This window comes from Ictalurus punctatus, chromosome 15, assembly GCF_001660625.3.
Source record: "Ictalurus punctatus breed USDA103 chromosome 15, Coco_2.0, whole genome shotgun sequence".
Classification (NCBI taxonomy): domain Eukaryota; kingdom Metazoa; phylum Chordata; class Actinopteri; order Siluriformes; family Ictaluridae; genus Ictalurus; species Ictalurus punctatus.
Window position 1 is genome coordinate 13,638,376 of NC_030430.2, and position 25,265 is coordinate 13,663,640.

The 25,265-nt window shown below is 37.8% G+C and overlaps 2 protein-coding genes across 5 annotated transcripts in view; one reads left to right on the forward strand and one right to left on the reverse strand.

Moving 5' to 3' along the window:
* Positions 1–8,774, forward strand: part of snphb (syntaphilin b) — a 24,870-nt gene extending 16,096 nt beyond the window's left edge. For all 3 annotated transcript variants that reach the window (XM_017487615.3, XM_047160275.2, XM_053686109.1), the window contains exons 3-6: positions 611–727; positions 1,327–1,434; positions 1,612–1,761; positions 2,158–8,774. In XM_017487615.3, coding sequence (XP_017343104.1) covers positions 611–727; positions 1,327–1,434; positions 1,612–1,761; positions 2,158–3,727 — 1,945 coding nt within the window. In that variant the 3' untranslated portion in view covers positions 3,728–8,774. The remainder of the gene's footprint in view (positions 1–610; positions 728–1,326; positions 1,435–1,611; positions 1,762–2,157) is intronic.
* On the reverse strand, positions 8,705–25,205 carry sdcbp2 (syndecan binding protein (syntenin) 2). 2 transcript variants are annotated; one of them, XM_017486294.3, is made up of 9 exons: positions 25,044–25,205; positions 18,931–18,982; positions 18,564–18,654; positions 16,739–16,839; positions 14,773–14,928; positions 14,165–14,340; positions 12,886–13,057; positions 9,660–9,751; positions 8,705–9,001 (listed from the first exon to the last, which is right to left on the reverse strand). In XM_017486294.3, the coding sequence occupies exons 2-9, from the start codon at positions 18,979–18,981 to the stop codon at positions 8,947–8,949; spliced, it is 894 nt and encodes a 297-aa protein (XP_017341783.1). In that variant the 5' UTR covers position 18,982; positions 25,044–25,205; the 3' UTR covers positions 8,705–8,946. The 2 variants fall into 2 exon arrangements, with proteins under 2 accessions (XP_017341783.1, NP_001187790.1); NM_001200861.1 differs by having other exon boundaries at positions 8,714–9,001; positions 14,773–14,931; positions 25,044–25,123.
* Positions 25,206–25,265: the final 60 nt, after the last annotated feature.

Genomic DNA, 25,265 nt, shown 5'->3' on the forward strand with positions numbered 1-25,265 from the left:
GAGGAGTATAAATAAAACAAGGTTCCACCTGCACTCCCTAAGCAGCTTCTAATCACTGGCAACCAATCTTGAACACCTGATTCTAATTGTAGGGATTTTAATGTTTTTTTTTTTTTTTATTTTGTTTTTTTTTCCATTTAAATTGTGAAAATTACTACAAAATGTCAGCTTTGTGTCATTTGATATGAGTGTATCAACTTTATTAATAGGAAATGTTACAACGAGGGATCAAATGTTTGCTTGTCCAAATATGTCGAAAAAGTCAACAATTTCCATGGGATGTACTTATTTTTTCACATGACCGTATGTACACTATCTCTGTAATATTGCTATTATTTGAATGTTTTTGTTTGGTTGGTTGGTTGGTTGGTTGTTTATGGCTGCATTCACTGCAGTGAAGTCAATATGTAGCTTTTCCTTTTTCTCTAACCTCTTTCTTTTTTTTAACTGTATCTTATTGGTGTCTGGGAAAACGAATAAATCCATATAACAAGACTGTTTAGATTAAAACAGGATATTGGATCACCAGTGACCCAACAATTTACAGGTGTGAGTGTATGCAGTTACGTGTGGTCTGATGAGTAATGGTATGTTCCTGTATGTGGGTCAGTTTTGACTATTGCAGGTTTATAGAGCTAGACTACATCCCCATGGAGGCAGGCATTATGGTCTCTATGAGGCAGAGCCGAGGATTTTTGACCCCCAAGTCTCCGGAGCGCCAGTCTCGGTCAGAGCATCAGCCATCGATTGCCCATTCTTTCTGTCTTAACCTACTCTCCTTGTGCTTTTTCCTGTGTTCTTTTACTCTCTCTGGCATTCCTCCGGCACGAATTAATGCTCCTCACTTTAATTTTTTAATTTGCCTGGATTGCATACCCAGGCACTTAGTAATTCTGCTCCATATAATTCTAACTGGACTGCTTGCTCAGTCTTTACCATCTAGCTTGAGGCTGCTTTCAGTTTGCAAACATGATCTACATTTACATTCTGAAAGATTTTTTTCTTTCTTGGTGTTTTTTTTCCCCAATAAATCATAGCCCATAAATTAGCTTATTTAATTTTTCTTTTATTTCAGATGTTTGTGCTTTTGTGTTTTCTGTTTCTTAGGCGATAGTGGGCCCTATCAAGTTACTCGCCCTGTGTTGTGGCATGTTAGTGATATTAGTGTAGACAGGCATGTTTTGGTGTTATGCCCTGCAAGATTGTAGTTTATGGCTGATTTATAGTTTTGTATAATTTGACTATGGTGTTCACAAAATGCTCTTTTCCATATGCTGTATATGTTCATTATGCAAGAGCTGCTTTTTCTTTTCTCCTGTGCTGTAGGCGGAGTCCAGCGCCTATCAGTAACCGTGATCCCTATGGCAATGCCTCTCTCAGCAGCAGCAGCAACTCAGGATCATGCAAGGGGAGTGACTGCAGCCCCACCCCCAGGTTGGATGCACATGAGAAATTAAATGAATGCATTCAGATTAGAGGTGAAGTTACATGAAATGCTTATGGCACTATGACTGTACAACCCAATATCATGGTTTCACAGTATTTGCTCACAACCTCACATAGAAAGAGAATGGCTTAACTAATGATTTTCTTTCATACTTCTCTTCCTAGGCGCCATATGAAATACACATCCTGCACGGATAACCATGGTATTAAGCCACCTCCTCCTGAGCAGTACCTGACCCCTCTGCAGCAGAAAGAGGTGTGCATCAGACATCTGAGGGCACGGCTCAAAGAGACTGTTGAACGACTACAGGACAGGTAAAATCTTGATGTGAAACTTATGACACCATAGTACAGACTCACATAACTGTTAGGAAACTATTATTCTGTAACCAAAATCTCTTATCTAACTCTGCCAAATTAGTCTTTCTTCCTCACAGATTTACATCTAGTCAATTTAGATTAGCATGTATGCAGAAGTTTACATTAAATTATCTGAGGTATTAAAAAGTTTTAATCAGTTATGAATGGAAAGTACCCTTCATTGTGACCAACCGGTAAACATATACATGTGAACTGCTTTACAACTGGTCATTTCTTCCATAGCACAATAGGGCACATATTTCTAATACATTCTGTTGTGCTTGTTCATCAGCCCTTTATTGCAATAAATGTGCTTCGTGCTTCTTGCTTCTCCTCATGTTCTCTATTCAGAGACACAGAGATAGATGAGTTGCGGACTCAATTGTCCCGGATGCAGGAGGACTGGATTGAGGAGGAGTGCCATCGTGTTGAGGCCCAACTGGCCTTGAAGGAGGCACGGCGGGAGATCCAGCAGCTGAAGCAGGTCATTGATGTTGTACGCTCCAGCCTGGGTGAGGCAGACTCTGGTGTGCAGAAGTGCTTCCAAGACATCAATGTCCAGAACCACAAGTTGGAGACTCTGCTGCAGAGCATGGAGCTGGCACAAGCCGGAGTGGCAAAAGTTGCAGAGGCCCCAGCTGGGGGTGGGGCGGTGGGGGCAGGGCCATGGGTTGGTGAGGGGTCAGTGGGCTCTTGTGAAGATTCACCGGCCCGCTCACTAACACGCAGCTCTACCTACACCAAACTGAGCGAACCTACACCAGCCGAACGCAATGAAAGTGGCAGTGGCTCAGATATGGCGTGCTGTCTTTCAGCGGAGGGTACTCAGGACAGTGGTTTTGTATGCTGTGGGGAGATGGAAGGGAGTGGAGCCACAAGGGCTGAGCTGCTGCTGGAGGCTGCTTGCCTATCAGAGGAAACAGCATCACTGCTGAGCACTTGCTCACGCCTGCCACACTCAGCTACCTATGAGACACTATGCTGTGGAGAGACAAGGATGTTACCACTGCACTGCAGCCTTGGTAGACCTGCCGGAGGAGAGGCAGCCATGAGTATCAGCCACCCCTGCCTGTCGCATCACCACCTGTACCTTCACCACCTACGAGAACAGGCAATTCAGACAGAATATGACTCTGGACCAGCCTCAGCCCCTGTCCATGGAGCTGCTTTTGGCTCTGACTTGGACACTATTGCTGAGGTTCGCACTTTCCGCTCTCAGGCCTGCAGCCCCACCTCCACTTGGCTGTCAGATGAGGGTGACGCTCTAGACTCGGTCACTACAGAGTCTGTCATCATGGCCACAGCTGGGGAGAAAGCCATTTTCACAGAGACTGTCTCCACCGAGTCAGCGCTGGCGCTAGGTGCCACTGAGTCTGCCGTGACAATGGCTGTTGTTGATGATTCTTTTGCTGTGTTGCCCACTGCAACAGCAATGCCAGAGACTGATTCTGCACCAAATCCATCTACTCAAGATCCACCCCCAAGCCCTGATTCTGCCTCCTGCCCTGTGCCAGTGACACCACTGGTGGAGGAGAATGGAGAGCCCACCCCACAAACCACCCAGCCACAGTGTGTAGGCTCACAGGCCAACATCAATGGGGTCACTGTTGTAGAGGTAGATGAGGATAATGAAGAAGACAAAGACGAAGGGGCAGCCAGCGCAACAGGCTCTGGCTGTGGTATGCCTGTTAAGAGCTACTGGAGCCGCCATTTTTTAGTGGATCTCTTGGCTGTGGCAGTGCCAGTGGTACCCACAGTGGCGTGGCTGTGTCGGGGCCCACGGTGTGGAGGCCAGCCCATGTACCACATTGGATCATTGCTGCGTGGTTGCTGTACCGTAGCCCTGCACTCTCTGCGCCGAGGGGGAGGTATGCGCCATTACCCTGCAGGGGGAGGTGGGGCTGGAGGCATAAGTATATGAGCTCAAACCTTGAGTACCAGAGAGGATCCTCAAGCTGCTCATAATGCTGTTTGCAGATCAGGCTGGCAGAGACTGTGGGGTGTTAATGAACAGTTGACAGGTTAGGCAGCAAGATTAGCACTACACCTTGATCATTCGTTAAATCCTAAGCATCACAGCTCTAGTCCAGATATAGTGTGTAGTCCTGATATAGGACAGAAGCAAGTGGGAGAAGTGTTTTAATAATAAATCTTTATTGAAAACATGTCCGTCCTTTCTGGTTTTATAAAATGGTACCATTTACTTTTCATCTGTGACCATGTTATCCACGATTTGTTGTCAGGACAAGAAGCTGCTGATGGTCATCTGACAAACACGAACAAGGTTGTTGGTATTTTCAGGAGTATAAACAGGGTGAAGAACACAATGTCTAATTCTCTGTCTTCCTGTCTCCTGATCCTGTGTTGTACTCTTCTGGTCGAATCCAATAAGTTGGGGGTTTAAAAAAACTATATGTGAGTGTTAATACATCTGAGTTTGTGTTTGTGTTGTGTTGTTGTGCAGTGTAGCTGAAGCACCTGAACAACTGGAGATGATTGATGCTGCGATTGTTGTAGGTGCATGGTTAGGTCTCCCATTATAGTACTGCTAATCTATTTAAAAGCTTCACATAGACTACTGGTGTTCAAGGTGGCTTCTCCTGCTAGAACATTCATAGGCAAAAAAGTACATGAAACATATTAGCTTTATTGTTCTAAACCAAAATGAGTGTCTGAAAGACAAAGTACTGGATTACTGTTAGAGGACTTTTGGGCTTCTAGATGGGCTACATTTGCAAAAATTAAAGCATTGAAGGATGCATGGAGAACAAGCAATCATACAATGTTTATAGTAATAATAATAATGAAGTTTAATTATGATGATCAGAATTTAAGAACAGGTCTATAGATCTGTTTCTGTATAGGTACATTTCATGTTTTTTTGCACTTTGAGAATTTGTCAATGTTAATAGTCCCTGTACTGTAGTTATGCTGGTAGTGTCTCATTTTTCAGTGTTTTGTGTTACTGAAGTGTCCCCATGTACAGTGGGGGAAATAAGTATTGGACACATCAGCATTTTTTTCAGTAAGTATATTTCCAATGAGCCTATTCACATGAAATTTTCACCAGACATCAGTATTAACTCAAGAAATCTGGAAATATAAATAATTCACAACATTAAAGTCCATAAATAAAGTGGACGTTATGTATAACGTAATTAAATAACGTGTAACTTGTAATTAAATATGTGTAATAAAGTGGAATGACACAGGAAAAAAGTATTGAACACGCTAAGAAAAAGCAGTTCTCCAAGGCAAGGAACCAGCTGAAATCCGTAAGTAATTATACCTCCTATCTGTGCAAATTAATATCAGCTGGGTTAGTAAATTGATGGTCTATAAACGCTTTTCGTTACCAAGGTGTCAAACAAGAAACATCTCATGATGGGTAAAAGCAAAGAGCTCTCCCAAGACCTTCACAACCTTATTGTTGAAAAACATATTGATGGAATTGGATACAGACGTATTTCAAAACTTCTGAATCTTCCTGTAAGCACCATTGGGGCCATTATCCACAAATGGAAGCAACATCTCTCCGTCATCAACCGACCATGCACAGGAGCTCCTCACAAGAGTTCTGACCAAGGAGTCAGAAGAATAGACAGAAGAGTAGCCCAAGAGCCAAGGACCGCTCAGAAAGAGCTCCAGAGACACTTGGAGGCAGCAGGTGCCATCGTCACAGAGAAAACAATAAGCAATGCACTCCACTGCTCATGCTCACCCTGCAAGTCTCCATTACTAAAGAAAAGGCATGTCAAAGCTCGTTTAAAGTTTGCTACAACTCATTTGGACAAGCCTATGAAATACTGGGAGAGTGTATTCTGGTCAGACAACAGCAAAATTTTACATTTTGGCTGTCATATTACACACCATGTTTGGAGAAGAACTGCACATCACCCTTAAGACACAATACCAACAGTGACGTTTGGAGGTGGAAGCTTCATGGTGTGGGGCTGTTTTTCATCGGATGGTACTGGCAGACTTCATGTAATTGAAGGAACGAGGAATGGAGCCCTTTACCGGAAGATTCTTGAGAAGAATCTGCTGCCATCCACCAGGATGATGAAGATGAGCTGTGGGTGGACCTTCCAGCAGGACAACGATCCAAAGCATATAGCAAAGGAAACTCACGATTGGTTCAGAAAAAAAAAATCAAGGCATTAGAATGACCCAGTCAATCGCCTGACGTGAATCCAATTGAACAAGATTTAAAGACAATGATTAGAAGAATGGGTCAAAATCACACCTGAATACTGCGGCCGATTAATTTCTTCATACAAGAAGCGTCTTGAAGCTGTCATTACAAACAAAGGCTTCTCCACTAAGTATTAAATAAATTTCAGTTAGCGTGTTCAATACTTTTTTCCTGTGTCATTCCACTTTATTACACATAACATTATTTATGGACTTTAATGTTGTGAATTCTTTATATTTCCGGATTTTTTGAGTTAATACTGATGCCTGGTGAAAAGCCTCATTGGAAATATATTTACTGAAAAAAATTGACACGCCCTATACTTATTTCCCCCACTGTAAACGTTTTCACTGAATCAGCTCTATGTTGTGTGACATTTCCTGATTATCACTTGCACTAAAATTCACTTTATCACCAAGTTACTTGAAGTTTAGTGTGTATGCAATGTTCAATGTTCATGGGGCAGATATTCAGAGATTCAGTGATTCAGTCATCTATACCCATGTAGATGTACATATTCTTAATAATGGACAAATTGCTATAAACGCTAATCAGATATAAATTATAAAGCATTGGATAAGCAGTTAATATAAATAAAACTTACTGTTTTATTCTCATTATATGTTTGATTGCAACCTTCATTAGTTCCCTTTTGATCTACACTCCACTCTGTGTGGACTCACTGCTTGTGCTGTCAGCTGACTTTTATGTATTGCAGTGTACTTTCACACAGATAGTGTGTAACCATATGATTTTCTAGCTTTTGCTTTCTCCTTCTAAAACCAAATGGCAATATGTGTGTTGTGCATTGAAAATATTCACAGACCTGTGGTGTTACATCTTAAGTAAATATACAAGCCTCATTCTGGCTGTTGCGTGTGATTTTATGACATTGAACATGTGGCATACATTTAATTATTTTTCTTAATAATTACATATTTTAGGTTATGATTGTTTTAGATGATGAATGTGTGGCTTGATGTATTATTTGTTCTGAAAAGGTTAAAGGATCTTCAAGGAATGCCATTTTGGTCCAAACTTGACAGCAATCCATTACCTCTTATTTATTAACAAGTAAAAAGCCATTTAAATGATCTTCAATGCAGTTGATAGCAAGATGAAAAGTTGTTTGCATTGAAGTGATTAATAAGGCCTTGAAAGTTTTCTGTAAAGCCATATTCTACTAAAGGATTGTATGTGCAACCTACATTAAAGAAATGTACATGATTTAATGAAGAATCCCTTTTGTATCAGCGAGGGGACTTCAATTTGTGTGTGAGGGTCTGTGTATGTTTTGAAATGTGTGCTTAAAATGGTTGATGGATCTTTTTATTCCATTGCAATCTTTGTGGTCCTTTTGAATGTCTTGTTCTAAATCTAACAGATTTATGAATCATAATTAACCCCAGACAAACTGTTATTTAGACTACATGTGACTTAATGAATTACCAACTAGGGGCCAGATTTTTGCAAACCATCACAGGATCATGAATAATCACGACAATGTATGAAAGTATTATTAGGCACTCTGTTCACCTTATACCATTAACACCACAAGGCTTTTAAAAAAAATACAGGCCAGCATTGCTTAAACACATAAGATTTGGTATTTTTACATTTGGGCATAGTAGAACATATTCCCTTTAGTTACTTGAAGCTTTCACTTCCAAGTTTGGTATTTATCTCAGCATACAACAGAAGAACAGAATGTCATATGCATCACATAATACGTGTGAATGATAGCACTCTATATTTTTTTAGCTATGCGTAAATTATGTTACACTTCCAAACAATGTGTAAAAATGGAGGTAAAATGAGGAACAATAAAATTGTTTCTTTCAATGTTTGTAATGTCATTTGTTAAGTTGTTTGTCAAACAAATATGGATAAACAGGTCTATTAGCAACTGTAAGATAGCCATTTTAATAGTAATCAGAGTGTACAGGAATCTTTGTTCATGGCAGTCATTTCATTTTAATGCACTACTCTGTATAAAAAGAGACTATATTAAACAGCATGGTGAATATACTCCCTTCGTTTTTGCATTCAAATGTCTGTCTTTTTAGCCATTTAAAAAATGTCTAACTATTCTGCTCAAGACACAGTTCTCACCTTACCCAATAATGGTCATTTGCAAACGGTTGTTGCACTAAAGTAAACACCCTCACAGCACTGCAGTCTCTTCAGGGGTTGAGCTAGTCAAAATATTACACCATCTTATACGACTAGAATTATTTATTTGATTTTATTACAAGTATGTTGAGGCTATATCTGAATACATTGTAGCGATCATAGAATTTACATAATTGTAGCAGAAAGTGTCCTCAATTATTTATACATTTCAAAAAGACAACTAAAATGAAATTATATATATATATATATATATATATATATATATATATATATATATATATATTTATTTTTTAAACAAAGACTAATCAAATCAACCTTGTTTACAGTCTGGCAGTGTAAATCCTTCTTGGCACATAGGTGTGAATGGTACACTCTTAACAAGGGAACTTGATGAACCCTGTGCATAGTGGGTGACTTTTCATAGATTTAGAGTACTGAACTCAATGCCCACAATCCTTATCTGTCTTCGGAAGCCCAGGAACAAACTTATTCCTTATTTTTCTTTGCCCACTAACTAATCAGAAGATGCAAGTTTAAAAATAACAAACAAACAAAAAAAACAGATAATACTCTGGGATATGTGATGGATTATTATTGTTACATATAAAATACAATTAAACAATGCAACAGTAACAAAGAAGATAGGGAAAAAATAGATATACAAGAACATCTAAAAGTAGAAAAAGGCAAATTTCTTATGTTATACATGAACATGATTGAAGAAAGGATTAATTCTAACACAGACCAGCCATGTGCTAGAAGGGCCTGATGGGGATTGCAGATGCTCTGGAAGGGGCTGAGGTGTGAGAGGTTTAAACCTCAGGCACCGAGTGATCCATTGCTGACCTCAGCAGGCCACTCGACATCCTGCATCAAGCAGTAAGGAATTAGTATTTAGAACCATTAGTGTAAGTTAATAATTAATTTCTGCACACAATGAACACGACTAACCAGCACATTTTAAAAAATAATGCATTATAAATAAAATTAAATTAAAATGCATTATATTTTATCCTAAACATCTTATAATGCTTATGCTTCTAGAGTCTATAAATGTGATAATGCAAGCAAATGTTTGACCTTAAATAGAAAATTCTGGTAAACTCTCACTCACCTTTTCAAGCAACACTTTATTTCAGTTTCATTTCAGTAATTTTTCTACTTAGGCTTATTAACCTTTAATCCAATTAACCTTCACACATCAAGCACTTTTAGCATTTTTTTTGCTTGTGTCTGAATTTAGATAAATGAAAATGTAACCACTTGTCTCTATCCTTCGTACAAGCAGTTTATCAAGGGGTAAAAATTAAGCTAATTTTTGTCCACTCATATGTACAAAATCCCTTGTGTACCATTTTAATATCCTATAAAATCTTAATACATGATTTTCATTTCCCTTTAAAAAGGCCAGTAGGTAACATCAGAGGAATCTTTTTTAGACTTGAACACATAATTGGGTGCTGCATGTTCAGTATAACCTGTCTAATAAAGCTTAAAGAAGTACGATTGGTATTAATGCTCTAACCTCTTAATCATATGCTCATAGATGATCTTGGGCATGATGGTGATGGTCATGGCAGTGGGAGATGTGGTCAGGATGTCTTTAATCTGAGAATCCTGCAAACACATGCAACACGAGCAATTAAATCCAGTAGTGCTTGAACTGATATCTTAGTGAAACACAAAGTTTGATTGAAATGAATAATAAATCAAAATAAAAACCTGACAACTTTTACACATTTTGTGTAGGACTCCTATATTTTAACATCACCGTACTCTTGAAAATCCGGTTCAAAAGTACAGCAAAAGAGCGGTCTTCTTTCTTAACAGTAAAAATGGCATAAGTCAATCAACATGAAACTGGAATTATTTATTCGCACAGCAGATCAGTATTGAAAAATGTTGGCTGAGTGGAATTTATTTTTGATGTACACTTGTAGACAAGTAATTTGTGGAAGAATAATATCCTATTTTCAAGTCCATTTATTTTATTTTACTTGCCAGTAGGGCTGCAATTAACGATTATTTTCATAATCAATTAGCTGGCCGATTATTATTTTTTTCGATTAATTGGATGGGGTGGGGCAAGCTTTCAGTACCCTTTTTTTGTTTATTTAAAATAAAATCCACAAACTGAGTGTTACAAATATAAACTTCAGACTAAAACTTTACACAACTGTTTGTCCAAAACAGAAAAGACCCCAATACACACACCAGAATATATATTATTAATGTAGGACTGTAGTTTAATTGGGTGCTTTTTGTGCATCCATAAACATAATGCATAAATACTATGAAATTATTTATTTATTTATATATTATATATTTAATATAGTATTATGCATGATTTTTATGAATGCACAAAAAGCAAAAATGCCTTTAGGAATATTATTTTACGTGTGATCATAATGTTTTAATTAGACATTACAGAACTTACTTGAGCTACACTCTGCATCAGCGCATCTACACTGTGCGTGAGGAGCAAACCAGGCTCGTTACTAATAGATCACTTCTGTTTTAATAAACAACAGAGTTTACACTGCAAGCGCGCAAATACAGCATATAATGACAATAAACTTAAATTAAACTAAACCTTTTAAGCAGCTTGCGCCAGTTTCCCCTGCCCCTTACACACAGTGGAGCATTTTGGATATAAACATAAGTTTGTCCTCATGCATCAGTTTGATTTCCACGGTGTTTAAAATGCTTCCCTGCCTTAGAGGACTTGGAGGTTACACACTTTCTTCCTCAGTCACGTGACGATTTCACCTCCATCTGATGATGACTGAGGTCATGTCGGGAATAAAAGGTAACGCTGACAAAGTAAACTGAAGAAAGTCATTATCGGTGACTCTGGGTGTCTGCTAATGCTAGCACGCGTAGGACGTCATGCGCCATCATGGCTTATACTTCCGGTAAGTAAAAAAATCCTTATATTTGAGATGATATTACCTTTCTAAAATCCACACACTAGACGGTAGGGCAGAGTGCATAGTGCAAGTGTACAGTACTTTATTTGGGACACAACTTTAGTATTTACTCTCCGAAGTGTGTTTTCTGAACATAAGTAACGTAATGAGTAAACATGCCCCATGCCACACACAGACCAACTAATCAATAATGACATTCATTGACAATGATTTTCATAATCGTTTATTGTCAATTTTATTGATTATTTGTTGCAGCTCTACTTGCCGGTTAATCATACATAACAAAAGCTGCCCTGGGGGAAAATTATGAATAGGTATATGCTGCAGCAGTTTGAGTATTGACAAGCAGAGGTGGTCTATATAGCCTACAAATAATATCACAATATTTGTGGATGTTTTTGTGATAATGATATTGAGTGATGATATATCTCAAAATAGTTCATTTTAAAACACTTCAATGCTTTTGGAAAGGAAAAGAAAAAACACACACACACACACACACACACACACACACACACACACACACACACACAATCCACTTCGATTGGATAACTGCATAAATGTACAGGTGTTCCTATTAGTCAATCATGTGGCAGCAGCGCAATGTATAAAATCATACTTCATTCTGTGTAATCTCTGGAGACTTTTGTGTGTGAAAATCCCAGAAGATCAGCAGTTTCTGAAATATTCAAACCAGCCCATCTGGCACCAACAACAATGCCACGGTTAAAGTCACAGAGAACACACTTTCTCCACATTCTGATGTTTGATGTGAACATTAACTGAAGCTCTTCACCTGTATCTGCAGGAATTTATACATTGTTCTGCTTCCACATGGATGGCTCATTGGATAACTGCATAAATTAGCAGGTTTACAGATGTTCCTATTAAAGTTGACAGTGAGTGTATAAAACCTTCAAATCTATAAAAAGTAAATAAATAAATAAAAATATGCACATTGCCTTTCAAATGAAATAGAATAGTCCATGCTAAACACTGCAATTTAATACATACATCTCTGTAGCTCAACACAGTGCGCTAATGAAGCTAATTTAGCCGCTAACTTGGCATGGCATTTGTTATATTTGCTGAAAGCGGTTTGTGAGAAATATATTCTTTCCAGGGATGTTGTACCCTTTGTAGAAATTCCTCAAATCGTTCCTTTTCCACCATTTGGATAGGTATCATGAGCTTAGCTAACCAAAACCTGACTGCTTCTGTAATTTAATTCCACCACTTCCTTTTTTTGTCATACCACTTGAGAATGCTCCAGCTATGGATGTCTGAGTAACTACATTTTGTTTGGCTTGTTGGTTAACAGACAAACATTTTAGCTGCACATCAGTGTACTCAGACTCATGCACTGGTGCCTGTTTTTGGATGGTGAAATAAATGATTTGGTGCCACCATTTGTAGCCACAGTATTTTTGCACATTTTGTTAATTACTGTTGTTTATTTGGAGTCTGCCCTTTTGTTTCCAAATAAACATTAATGTTACTAAAGTCTATACTATATGTCTGCTGTTGCTACACTCCTTTGTCAACTTATCAAGTTCATCTGCAGGTATACGATTACTGAGTGTAGGCTGTCTGTGTGTCTTCAATGTGTCTTGGAACTTTTCAGGATGTTCCTTTCCATAACAAGCCAAACAGTCCTTTCTGTACATACCAAGTACCAATAAAACATCCCATGAGTATAGCTATAAACTAGGTGTATGTAATAACCGGTCATCTGTGTGGAATTATATCACAAACAACTATTAATGTAGCATAAATGTTAATGCATTTTAACAGAGTTTAATGGAATTCTTGCCCAGTTACCTTGAGTCCAATGACATTTTGGCCATTGATCTCGCAAATGTAGTGATCAGTGAGAAGGCCATTGCGGGCAGCAGAACCATCCTTCACCAGAGAAGTGATACGGCCAGACTTAAAGATGAAGCCAACATGGCCAGAGCTGTCCTTATGCATGGTGATTGTGCGCTGGAAAGGCCTGTAAGAAAAAACACCAAGACAAATGTCATCCAGAAATGTAAAACTGTAAGAATTGGTAGATCTCTGCACCAACATCAGGCATGATACTATACTCAACTTACTTACGTTAAAAGGGAAGATATCAAATAAGTGAGTTATACTGTCTATGTTCATAAACATCATTATGCCATACATGATAGGTGTCCAAAGGGTGGAGCCAGAGCCACCATGCTGGAAGTTATTAGATGCAAAGTACCACATAATCCTTGTTTTGTTATGTTTAACTGAAATTTCCCAGACATCATGGAGACACCATTAACACTCAATCACCCATTGTGTGCATCAGTGTAAAGGGAGAAAACCTAAAATGTACTCACACCAAGAAGATCTCACAATTGTTTGCAGTCTACATACAGTATATTCAGTTGAACCACTGTGGGTTTTAATATCTTGTGCTTTATTTTTTCTCTATAACCTAGTTAATTAACAGTCCATTCCTGAGTTGAAGTGGGTGTGTTAGAGCAGGGAAAACACACAAATGTGTAGGACAGGAGGTACTCTAGGACCAGAGTTGAAAACCTGTGAGCTAGGTTACGGAGGTGAAAGGCAAAAACCAAATTTACTGATGTATGCACCATTCTGAGTAAACTCTAGAGACAGTTATATATAAAAATCCCAGGAGATCAGCAGTTATAGAAATACTCAAACCAGCCTGTCTTGCACCAACAATCATGCCACAGTCAAAATCACAGATCACATTTTTTCTCCATTCTGATGGCTGATGTGAACATTACCTGAAGCTGCAGGCTAGTCTCTGCATGATTTTATGCACGATTTTATGCACTGCACTGCTGCCACACAATTGGCTGATTAGATAATAGAATGAATGAGTAGGTGTACAGGTGTTCCTAATAAAGTGCTCTGTGAGTGTATATTGCAATGTGTTTTTAGTGGGTTAGTTCAAACTGGCCATTTTGTATTCATATCAGTAATTTCCTTGGCATAGCTGAAAACTAATGCATCACTTTTTAACAATATAAATGAGTCACTAGATTTATAGTCTTTAAGTAAAACAGCTTATCTCACACTAATTATATAGAGTGTAAGGTTTAGTGACTGGACTGACCTATCACGGACCACAAGCTCAATGCGCTGTTCAGCTGCTGCCTTCAGAGCCTTGTGGGCTTTGTCTGTGCTCCAGCCGGCACAGTTCTTCCCGTTGATCTGAAGCACCTGGTCTCCAAAACGCAGACCAGCCAGAGACGCAGGCGAGTTTGCCTGCACCAGTTGAATGAACACCCCCTAGAGGGAAAAAGAGGTAGTTTAAAACTAGAATTCATAACAGAATGTTTGACAAGTGTCCGTAGTTTCTCTTGGAAAGACAGCTTGGGTTCAAGAGAAGGATCATAGGTTTGAAACCCACTAGTGTCCTCCATCATGTAATACAATATTTTGATTGTATTAATTTGTTTTTAACTTCTCATTCAGTGTCCTGTCACTTAGAGAGAAATTAATGTACAATTATCATGTGCAACTTATTGCAATAGAATAATTAATAGGATAAAGTGCCCAACAGTCATAGTCTGGCAGTTCTCGGATTTGAAGCCACAACCTACGGGTCTTTAGTAAATAATCTTATCTTTTCACTGCTCCAAGATTTGTATTCGAATCCCAATCGATGTGTAGCCTTACCCACTAGGTCACTGCATGCTAGTAAATATAAGATTTACTCACATTGTCAATTTCTTTCAGACGCAGGCCAACCTTCCCTTCTTGGTCCTTGCAGAGTATGACCTCCCTCAGGCCTGGGCGAATTTCAGCTCTCCTGATGCCCACATCTGCGCCAGTCACTGGCCGCACCATGCTCCCTAGACCTGATGGAACTGCAACCTGCTGCAGAGACAAAGAAAAAAAAACGGTGAGACCAAGTCACTTATAGTAAACATGAAAAGGACAGTCATGACCCTACTGATTTTTCTGCTAATAATGGGCAGGCAAAGCAAATGATTACATTATTATGGAAAATGTATATTATTACCACTTGCACTATGTAATGTGATATACATCCAATGTCTGAATAACATGTCTGTTTACTTCTTATATATTCCTCTCTGTACGGATCCCCTACCAGCACCATTTTCATAATTTCTGTACATATTGAACACTTCGCATAAATTACTTATGTAGTGTGCAAACATTTCAATTGTGTTTAATCAGATGTAACATTAGTTTACTTAGTGCACTTCACAAATATGGCTTGTTTTTTTACTCTGTGATTGGAATAATGCCAAAACTGTGAGCTTATGGTGTATGATGCATGTCATCATGTGAATGTTAGCAGTAAGGTTTCAACCTCATTATTGGAGAAAGGGTTTAATCTGTGTTTAGTTCAATCTATAAGAGTGCAGAACAATGAGCAAAAGATCACATTTAATGTTTTTGTTCTTAAAAAAAAAAAAGTGATGTACTTGTTAACAGGCATTAAATCATAATGTATCTCTCCATGATGTAAATATGTAAGTAAACATGTTTTAACCTGCACCATTGTTGACCATTGCTTGATACTGCTTTGTTTAAGATTAAATGTAAAATTGGTGAATACTGAGTATTTTCTAATTGTTTATGTTTACACTGGCAGAGTGTTTACTATAGCTATGTCTTGCTCTTGGTGATGCCATCTGCCCTGAGCTCATCAGCTGGACTAAAAGGAGGTAATTTTCATAGAAGATAACTAACCTTATGAAAACAATCAAACACGACACCAAGATCAGTGCAGAGAGGAAGATATTGAGCAAATCAGTGTAGATGGACAAAATTAGTAATGCCAGATACTGGCTTTGTGTGGGTCCGAGTATATGATTTACCAGAAATTGCATTCATGTGGGTGTAAGCACAGACACACCCATGTTTGCTGATCTCATATGCTCTAGATGCATGAGTCAGTCTAGGGTTGGGAGATATGACCAAAATATCATATCGCTAAATATTTCACATAACTGAAGGTATTACAGTGTTCAACTGTATTTTATTTTCCAAAGCAACTTACATGAGAAAACTATAACTTATGGACAGTAAAATTTTCTGTGACCTTCTGTTAAATCTGCCTTTTCAAATATTCACCATATTCACTCATGAAATGATTGGATGTGTTTATCTCTTTGTAGTAACTCAAATTTCACACAGCTTGTGTATAATGTTCTTTTGCACAAGCAGTCTTAAAAATGAAAAAAAAAAAAAGTAAAAAATAAAAAAAAAGCATGTCACACTACACATCAAGTCATAATATTTGTAACTATACAAATTGCAGTACTTCAGGGCGGAGAACGCGTGTCAACGGTGGAAGTAGCTTGTTTTAAGTATTAAGTATTAAGTAAATACGAACATAAGACACTGAAATCTTGTAGGCAGTAATCTCAAACGGTCTCCGGTACAAAACCAATTAGGTTTAAGTTCACTCTGTTTTCCAGCTTTTACTTTTTCAGTCAGCATTTATATGTAATGGAAAAGTACACTTGATAAAGGATACTGTAAAAAGCCATATCTTTATATGAAATAAGGTATACAGAATATTTTCAATACAGTATATTGAAAGAGGTCAAGCACAGATGAGGAAATAACCCTGATAAGCACATGACATTCATAATATCAAACATAAACACAGGCTTTATAATACAGCCTAGGTTACTGCAAACACTCTCACATTATCCGCAGCTGGGACAAGAGCCAGGTTCTTCTGCACCTCATCACTGGTGAGATTGAGTCCCATGTACTCTCCTAGCTCCTCCAGGTTTGGGTACAGACCTTGAAGAATCAGAAAAGTAAAGAAGGAGGAGGGCGTGAGTTCCCACTGTTTTGCTTACAGGTGGATGATACGGCAAAAAAACTTAAAATAGTAGCTTTCAGTCTCTCATCTGCAAAAAAATCAATGAATCAAATCAATAATTAAATTTCAATTTTGTTGTAATTTTTTATTGCTAAACCAGGACACACGCTGATATACAGCAGAAATGGAGAGTACACTTCTACAAACCTCAGTGCCATACATAAGTAACAATAACGCACTATGTTTACGTAAACCATTCACTTCATTTTTTTCTCAAACTGCTATTGCAGTACCTAATTTACACAGTGCTAATCACTGCAACATTACTGTAAGATTTAGCTGGTGCATTTTTTCACTTGCTTTTTTCCTTTCTTGTTCTGATGCCTAAAATTTCATAATATAAAATTATTTCAATGTCATTCAGTCCCTCCAAGATTTTGCCATCACAGAAATGATTTCAAAATCAAGGAAACTCCACAATATTCTGTGGAGCTTGCAATTTTTGCAAAATTACCACAGATTTGGGCCAGGACGCATCATGTGACATCACAATACTTATTCAGCAAAAGCCCCCTTAAATTCATGCACGTTATTATACAGTTATTTCTTGTTAGTTACACACAGGTTTTTAAAAATGTAGAGTAGGAGGATTGGGCATTCTGTGAATCTTGTGTATGACAAATCAAATGTCCACATTTCTTAGTGGAATCCTCCAAACCAGTAGTCCTTGGTCAAGAGGAGGAACTAAAACAAGTCTGGTTCCTTTGGTGGAAGCACTGCTAAAGTTTCAGAGTCATTAAAAAACCCTGGGTTTCTACAGTGTATGCATTCCTCCTCTTATCCAGCATTCCCACATGATCCCATTACAATTCTAATAGTGTAGCAGACCAACGTTAAGCAGAGCACCTTTATCAGATTTATAAAAGGACCTGACCAAAACATTAACAGCACTGACTTAATAACTAACATCTTGGGTCACATGGGAGAAACTAATGGAGAAACTGAGTGGAGCACACATTGAAAAGTGAGAGACTTTTCTTCCCTAGTCCACCAGCACTAACAATAATCTTAAATAAATAACTCTCCCCTCTGTCCTTCATACACAGAGCTGCCAATGAAGTCTCCATGACTACATAGAGTTACTTCCGCTTAGAGTAAACAAAAGCCCCACAGTCCCCAATGGCAACCAATCCTGCGAGAGAGAGAGAGAGAGAGAGAGAGAGAGAGAGAGAGAGAGAGAGAGAGAAAGAAAAGAAGAAATAAAGAACCCCCCCCCCCCCCCCCCCCCCGCATATTCACATATTCCCTTGCTCTCACTCTTACAGAATTTCTTACACCTGGATGCAAGTGGACTCTAGTGACACACTTAGGTCTAAATGAGGGAGGAAGTGGAAAAATAACCTAAACAGAACAAATATAAGCATTTTTCGTATTATTATTGTCCCTGAGGCATACTGAGTCCATTATTGCATAACCACCACGCAACAATTTCAGGCCCCTCACAAAAATCTTAGCCCCTCATTCAGCCCACACAACAAGATTTCAGGCACAAGAAAAGAAAAGGTGGAGGGCAAAAATGGCAAGTATGCATTCAGCTGGAATCTTAGGACCTGGAATTTATTTATTTATATATTTAAAAAATTACACAATAAATAACAAAGTAAAAAACTAAATAAAAAGGAGGAGGGAGCTACAGACTTACTTGAGCTTGGCATGCCTTGCACAGCAGCCTGGTAGGTGCCCTCGGTGATGGCTGGAGCAGAGGAGGTGGACTGGGCAAACTGAGCCTGGGCCTGCCAGAAAAAAATATTTCATTTACTTAAAATATATTAATTCAAATACAGCACAGAAAGGGACTGGTCTTTCATTTCTTACTTTCTTTCTGAAGTAAAAACTAAAATCCAGGAACACCACTCCCGATGTTGTGCATTTATTTATTTATAAACAGGTCTGGCTGTTTCCTCTTTGCACTAGTATTACAATGTTTGAGTCTTATATAAAAATTGATTTAAAAAAAAAAAAAAAAAAAAAAAAAAAAAAGAAAGAAACAACCCAAAACACTTCATTACCCTCATGACCTTGTCCACCTTCAGGTCCTCCAGAGATGGATAGAGCGACATCCTACAAAAAGAAACAAGGGAAAGATGTTAATATATAATAGAGGACATTTTAAAATCAAGATTGCTTAAAAAAATAGCATACCATGGGCCTATTAACAATAAATGTAGCATTTATATGCACTTGACATGAAATGCACTTGACATGCTAAGGCATAATACATATTGTTTAGGTAGTGTTTAGCTGTGCTCCAAAACCTTAAGATCTATTGGCTTACTGCTTCAACAAAATATTTCAGCATGTTACACAGCCTCTCACACAGATCACAGCACAGATGGTCCATTGCACTTACACAATAAGCCACCCTCTTCCTGTTTCTGCTTTTTTCACACAACTTCATGAGCTTCCAGTGACTTATTTTGTACATACATTGCAAACAGCGAGTTTTTCCTCAGCGCATTTTATATTACTGGTTTCTTGAGAGCTAATGCGTGTAAAGTACTCAGGGAAAGTCTGTCCATTTAAGTTTACATGCAAATCACCTCCTTTCTGTGTCCAGCGCAACAAGACTCAGGCTTAAGCAGTAGCATACTCCATTTAAAAAGATGCAAAAAATAAAATAAATTTAAAAAAGAAACCGCTAACCACACGGTTTATCACTGCCCATGTATTATTAGTAAGTCAATTTGTGAAAATTAGTAAGTTTACATCTATTAGCACAGCCATATAAAATGAATTATGAATTAGGCTTGTGCAATATAATATTATCATCCCTATAAGATATTACACTGCCACACATTCCAGTGATATTTACTGAAGATTATTTTATATCACCAGACCTGCCAATTGTTACACATTTTGCTTAGGAGCACCACAAAAAATCTTTGGCGCAAGCTAAACAGGAATCGTGTTTTGTTCTAATATGACAACAAATAATGTTGGAGCAGTTTTGTTAAAAGTTGAATGGGTGAATGAAAAGAATCACATTAAGACAGACAGTTTGTCTAAAATGATTCTTTCACTTTAGGTTTGCAAGGAAGAAAAGTAGTTTGAGCTACTCCTCTATAGTTTACTATAATGAACAAAGCCCCCTCAGCAGAATATAGTGAATCATACACAGCAGCACAGATCCTTATAACAGGAAAAGACAGACATTGAGGCAGTAGGGGAAGTCTTTAGTCACTGTATCATATGACTTGGAGCAATAGTGTACATTTTGGGATCAGCATTAGAAGTGACCTTCAGTGAAACTCCAACGGCTACATGACGACGCTGCATTAATGTACAGCTAACAAACGCCAACACAGACAACAGGCACAGTAAAAAGTGACACAGGGGACATTAAAAAGAGAAACATCTAGCAACCAGCAGTGAGCCCACACTCCCAGGGCAGGACTCCCAGTTTGTCTCATTTTAAGTCAGGAAAAACACAGACATAAGCGAGCATGCACGCAAGCAAGCAGCTGGCTGAAAGAAAACACAAACATCTCCAACTCTAACAGCACTAGCCGACTAGTTAATTGGTATATCTGTATTATGCAGTCTCTCTTCTCCATATATTTTATTACCTAATTTGTATATTTTGTTCTCCAGCCTGTCAAACACATTATTCAAGCAACAGTTTAATAGTCAAATAGTTTCAGCACATTAGCTAAAACACAAGCACAGTAAATATCTACACCTGGGTCAAAAGACACCATGAATGACTCAAACTTGCACAAAAAAATATAAATAAATAAATAAATAAATAAACAAACAAACACAGAAGCACCAACACTGTTAGTCATAAGCTGGCCATCATGGGATCTGTAGCTAAACAACTTCACAACTGGGTAAAGATACAAATTCCACAGCAAGGAATAAACTAGCTATATCATTCACTAGCTTCCCAACAAATTAGAGAACAAACAAATGCCTTGTGTGTTCATCGGTATGAATACTGAATATATTATTTTAATATTGAACATATAACATTTTCCTATAATAGTATCATATGAACTCTTTAACCCCCCCGCCCCATGTTCTCTATGTGGGTTTCCTCCAGGTTCCTCCCACCTCTGCAAAACATTTCAATGGGAGGACTGGCTACTTTCATTTTCCCCAAGTTGTGTTTGCGTGCGTGTTTGTGTTTCTGTTCTTGGGATAGGCTCTGGATCCATGGCAACCCTGACCAGGACAAAACGGTTAGTGAAGATGAATGAACAGGAATGAATAAACAAATCATAAGCAGTGTAGCTTCAATGCTTCATAAGTACTGATCGTGTATGATATAAAGGTTTGAAGGAGCTTACTCCTTAGCTTTCAATCCCTATTGATGTATAAGCTTCGATGTGCAATGAGGCCACTTTTGGGTTATGCACATGAAACGGCTTACTGGCTTACTGCATTCTTGAACACAGCTTTTTTTTGTGTGTGATGGAACTGTGAATTGGTATGATATACCTGCGATTCGGAAATATAACCAGGTATTTAAACTTCTCTTTCTTCTCTGAAGCATGTTGCTAGCAATGTGCTCTGTTATCATGTTTTAAACCCATACTGGTGAATAGAGCTGCACAAAGCTTTTAATTACTAAAAAATTGCAAACAATTAAATTCTACAACTTTTAATTACTTTATTGAAGTGGGCTGGGCTAGCAAGGTGTCCACTTTTGATCCTTCCAGAAGGATCATATTATAGGCCTAGGGTTAAATTAGATGTGATGGATTGGCATTTTGGATTAGCATACAAAAAGGCTTTAACATCTGCAAATTATTGCACAGATTTTACCTTAAACACGTAAATGTCTCTTGAACTTAAACCATATACTGCTTGCAAAGTTGTCCACCCACAGAACAAAACAAATATCTTAAAACCTTTCAACCTTTCCATTTAATCATCTCACAGATTCAGTAAGTCAATGCATTTGTGGGTAGAACTACACATTTCGAGTCAGAGAGTCAGCGACTCCACCTCATCTCAAACTGGAATCTCAGTTTAAAATGAAAACCATCAACACATTACGACAATACACTTCTGTATTGATTGTCCATTCAAGTGCATTATCCTGAATGGACGAGTCTCTTAGTACTGCAATGAGATGTATGCCGCCATTTTGTAGATTCTTTGGTATGCTGCATAAGAAGTGCATTATCAGCAAAACCTCAATTAACAGTGTGCCTATTTTTTTTTCCATATAAACTGACTCAGGAAGTGCTTGAGAGGACAAACAGGAAACTCATCAGGGGAGTCACAGTTGATGACCATCATCTAAGACCACTGCCTGTCATTATCACAAACAGATGAAAGTTTTTGTGACATAGATGTATATTTGTATTTTGATACAGAGTCTCTGTGGTAAATGGTAATAATATTTCAATGCACAAAGAAACACTATTCTGACTGTACAGTCATGCTAGCCAGCAACAAATTACTTGTAGTTTCTTTCTTCTGGGAGTTTAGTGACCCATATTGTTGTCATTTGTGAGTGTGCACTGTCCAGTGTTACTTTGAGTTCCATTCAAGTTTGATAGTAGCTATATACAGACGGCCCAGTCAGTCACCTGACTTGAATCCAATTGAACAAGTTTTAAAGACAATATGTTTAGAAGAATGAGCCAAAATCACAGCTGAATACTGCGGCTGATTAATTTCTTCATACAGGAAGCATCTTGAAGTTGTCCTTACAAACAAATGCTTCTCCACTAAGCATTAAATAAATTTCAGTTAGTGCGTTCAATACTTTTTTCCTGTGTCATTCTACTTTATTACACATAACTTTATTTATGGACTTTAATGTTGTGAATTCTTTATATTTCCAGATTTCTTGAGTCAAACCTGATGTCTGGTGAAAATTTCGTGTGAATAGCCTCATTGGAAATATATTTACTGAAAAAAAAGTGTTGACACGATCAATACTTATTTCCCCCACTGTATATCTTCTAAAGTAGTTAAAAACTAATCTGTTTGAAAATCAGTTGGTTGAGTTACATATTTACGTGCTAGGCAGCATTTTAGCTTCAGTGTCAGATTAAAGCAAGCTAACTGTACTAGCTACGTACAAAACACCAGATGCACCAACGATCTCAGCTTTATTTTTTGATATAATGTCTCTAAACATTTAAAGAGAGCTCATACTGTATATGACAGGATAAGATGAAACCACAATTATAATCTGTACTTCAAAATTTGCATATCAAACAGTAAATCGGAACTATCCACAGGTAGAAAGTAAAGTTGCGAGTGGGGAACCAAAGAAACATCAGACCACACGCGCCATAGGATTGTGTCTCATCATACGTAATTTGCACAGAATCGAGAAAATCTCAGATTCTAATGTTGCTTGTTGCCGTCAAAGAAATCATGGCTTTCTGTTGTGCACTGTGAAAACCTAAAAGATTTTCATCTTTTGTTTATGCTGACTGATTTGGCACTGATCTTAGCATTATTTTATCAATGTAGTGTCTGTATATTATATATATATATATATATATATATATATATATATATATATATATATATATATATATATATATATATATATATATATATATATATATATATACACATACACATACATACATACATACATACATACACACACACACACATACATACATACATACATACATACACACACACACACACACACACACTTGTATTTCAGATTGGGATTGAGTGCTCTGTATTATTGGTATGCATTCTGTTTTTCTCAGTCACTCACAACTGGTGTTCTGACGAGAAGGTTTAGTTACTTATCACACAGACTTTACCTAGCATTCCACACTGGAAGGAAGAAAAAGGGAGCATTGTGTTACTCTGGAATAACAACTATTATGGGATTATGCAAAACAGCGATATAAAATGCTGGAGTAAACTGCTGTATAACAAATCTTAATGTGTTTCTTTATCAGAGCCATCCAGTGAAAACACCTGTATGTTAATGTATAAGCAATATACACTTTGTATTTTCATACTGAGGTGCTCTGTAGGTATCTTGTAATAATAACTTCCCAAGCTCTTTATTAAGCTTTTTTTGTTTGTTTTTTTAATCAATGTCCAACACTGCACATACACAGAAAATTAACAGAACACCAGAAGATTCATCTGTAACAGTCTTCTGCAATATCAGTCTAGTAATAAGTGTTAAACATTTAAAAACACTGTGCCACAATGCCTAATGTCTATTTCATGAAGGCTGAATGACACTGTTTTCCCATGGCACAGGACCAAGATTTACGAAGGCTGGAAATTAACCCATTTTAGATGTGAAATCTTCGTGTCTTTCCAAAAACAACAACTTGATTAATACGAGTCGTGTAATCAGAGTTCTGAGTGACACCAGATCTGCTGATGTCACTTCCTAGGAAGGAAAGTCCCTTCTTGAAGCTCTGTAGATTCGAGATCAACTCCTTTGTAACTCTGGAAGCAAAGTACACAACTGAGACACGTTCTCGTGTCTAACACCTGACTGGTTTGATTCCGCATTTCCGTTTCATTACGAAGCTTGTGCCACAACCCTTTCCCGATCCTCACCGTACAAAACATGGCATCTACAGGCAACCCCAAATCTTTTAGCTACAGTTTCCATTTAGAAACGTCCAAACACACACCATATCCTAAACAGCTGAGTTTTCTTATGGCAATAGATAGCTAGTTAACTGTTGCATAACCAAAGCTCACGTTATTATTTACGTTAATGTAACGTAATGTCGTAGTGATTAAAAGTCACTGTTACACTTTACGGTTAAGCACTCACTCTGTAACGTTAGCTGACTATTTTGGTTGGGTTTAATAAGGGAAAAATACAGTAACATTACAGCTTACTAAATTACTAGATAAATAGATAACCTTCTTAAAACAAAAACAGACACACACACTTACACACACACACACACATATATATATATATATATATATATATATATATATATATATATATATATATATATATATATACACACATACATACATACATACATACATACATAATGACACAACCTTTGTTCTACCTAGCTGCTGGCTAGAGTTTCTTTCGCTAGCTGTATTTACTAGCTAACTAGCTGTCCCGTTAACGCTAGCTAGCGTTACGTTACGTCATTAACAGCTAACTCAACATGAAATCAAATACATTTAAATATCTTACGTTTATGGTCCCGAAGAGGCGATTGACGGTAAAATTGTGAGAGACGATGTAAACGTAGACAAAGCCCGATTCAGTTTGCTGTGTCTGAGCTTAGAGGAGGAATGGAAACTCCACCGTTAACTTCCTGCTCGGGTATGTGACGTGTTTGTTGACTGACCCGTCAGTGCCTAAAATAAGTGCGTTACTCACTGCTGCAATAATTACATTAACGTCATAACTTTA

Coding starts and splice junctions, on each gene's coding strand:
- sdcbp2 (NM_001200861.1), bottom strand. CDS start 18,981: ATGTCGCTCTATCCATCTCTGGAGGACCTGAAGGTGGACAAGGTCATG. Junction 13,058..14,164: donor GAGCTTGTGGTCCGTGATAG/GTCAGTCCAGTC, acceptor TTTTTCTTACAG/GCCTTTCCAGCGCACAATCA. Junction 9,002..9,659: donor TATGAGCATATGATTAAGAG/GTTAGAGCATTA, acceptor TGCTTGATGCAG/GATGTCGAGTGGCCTGCTGA.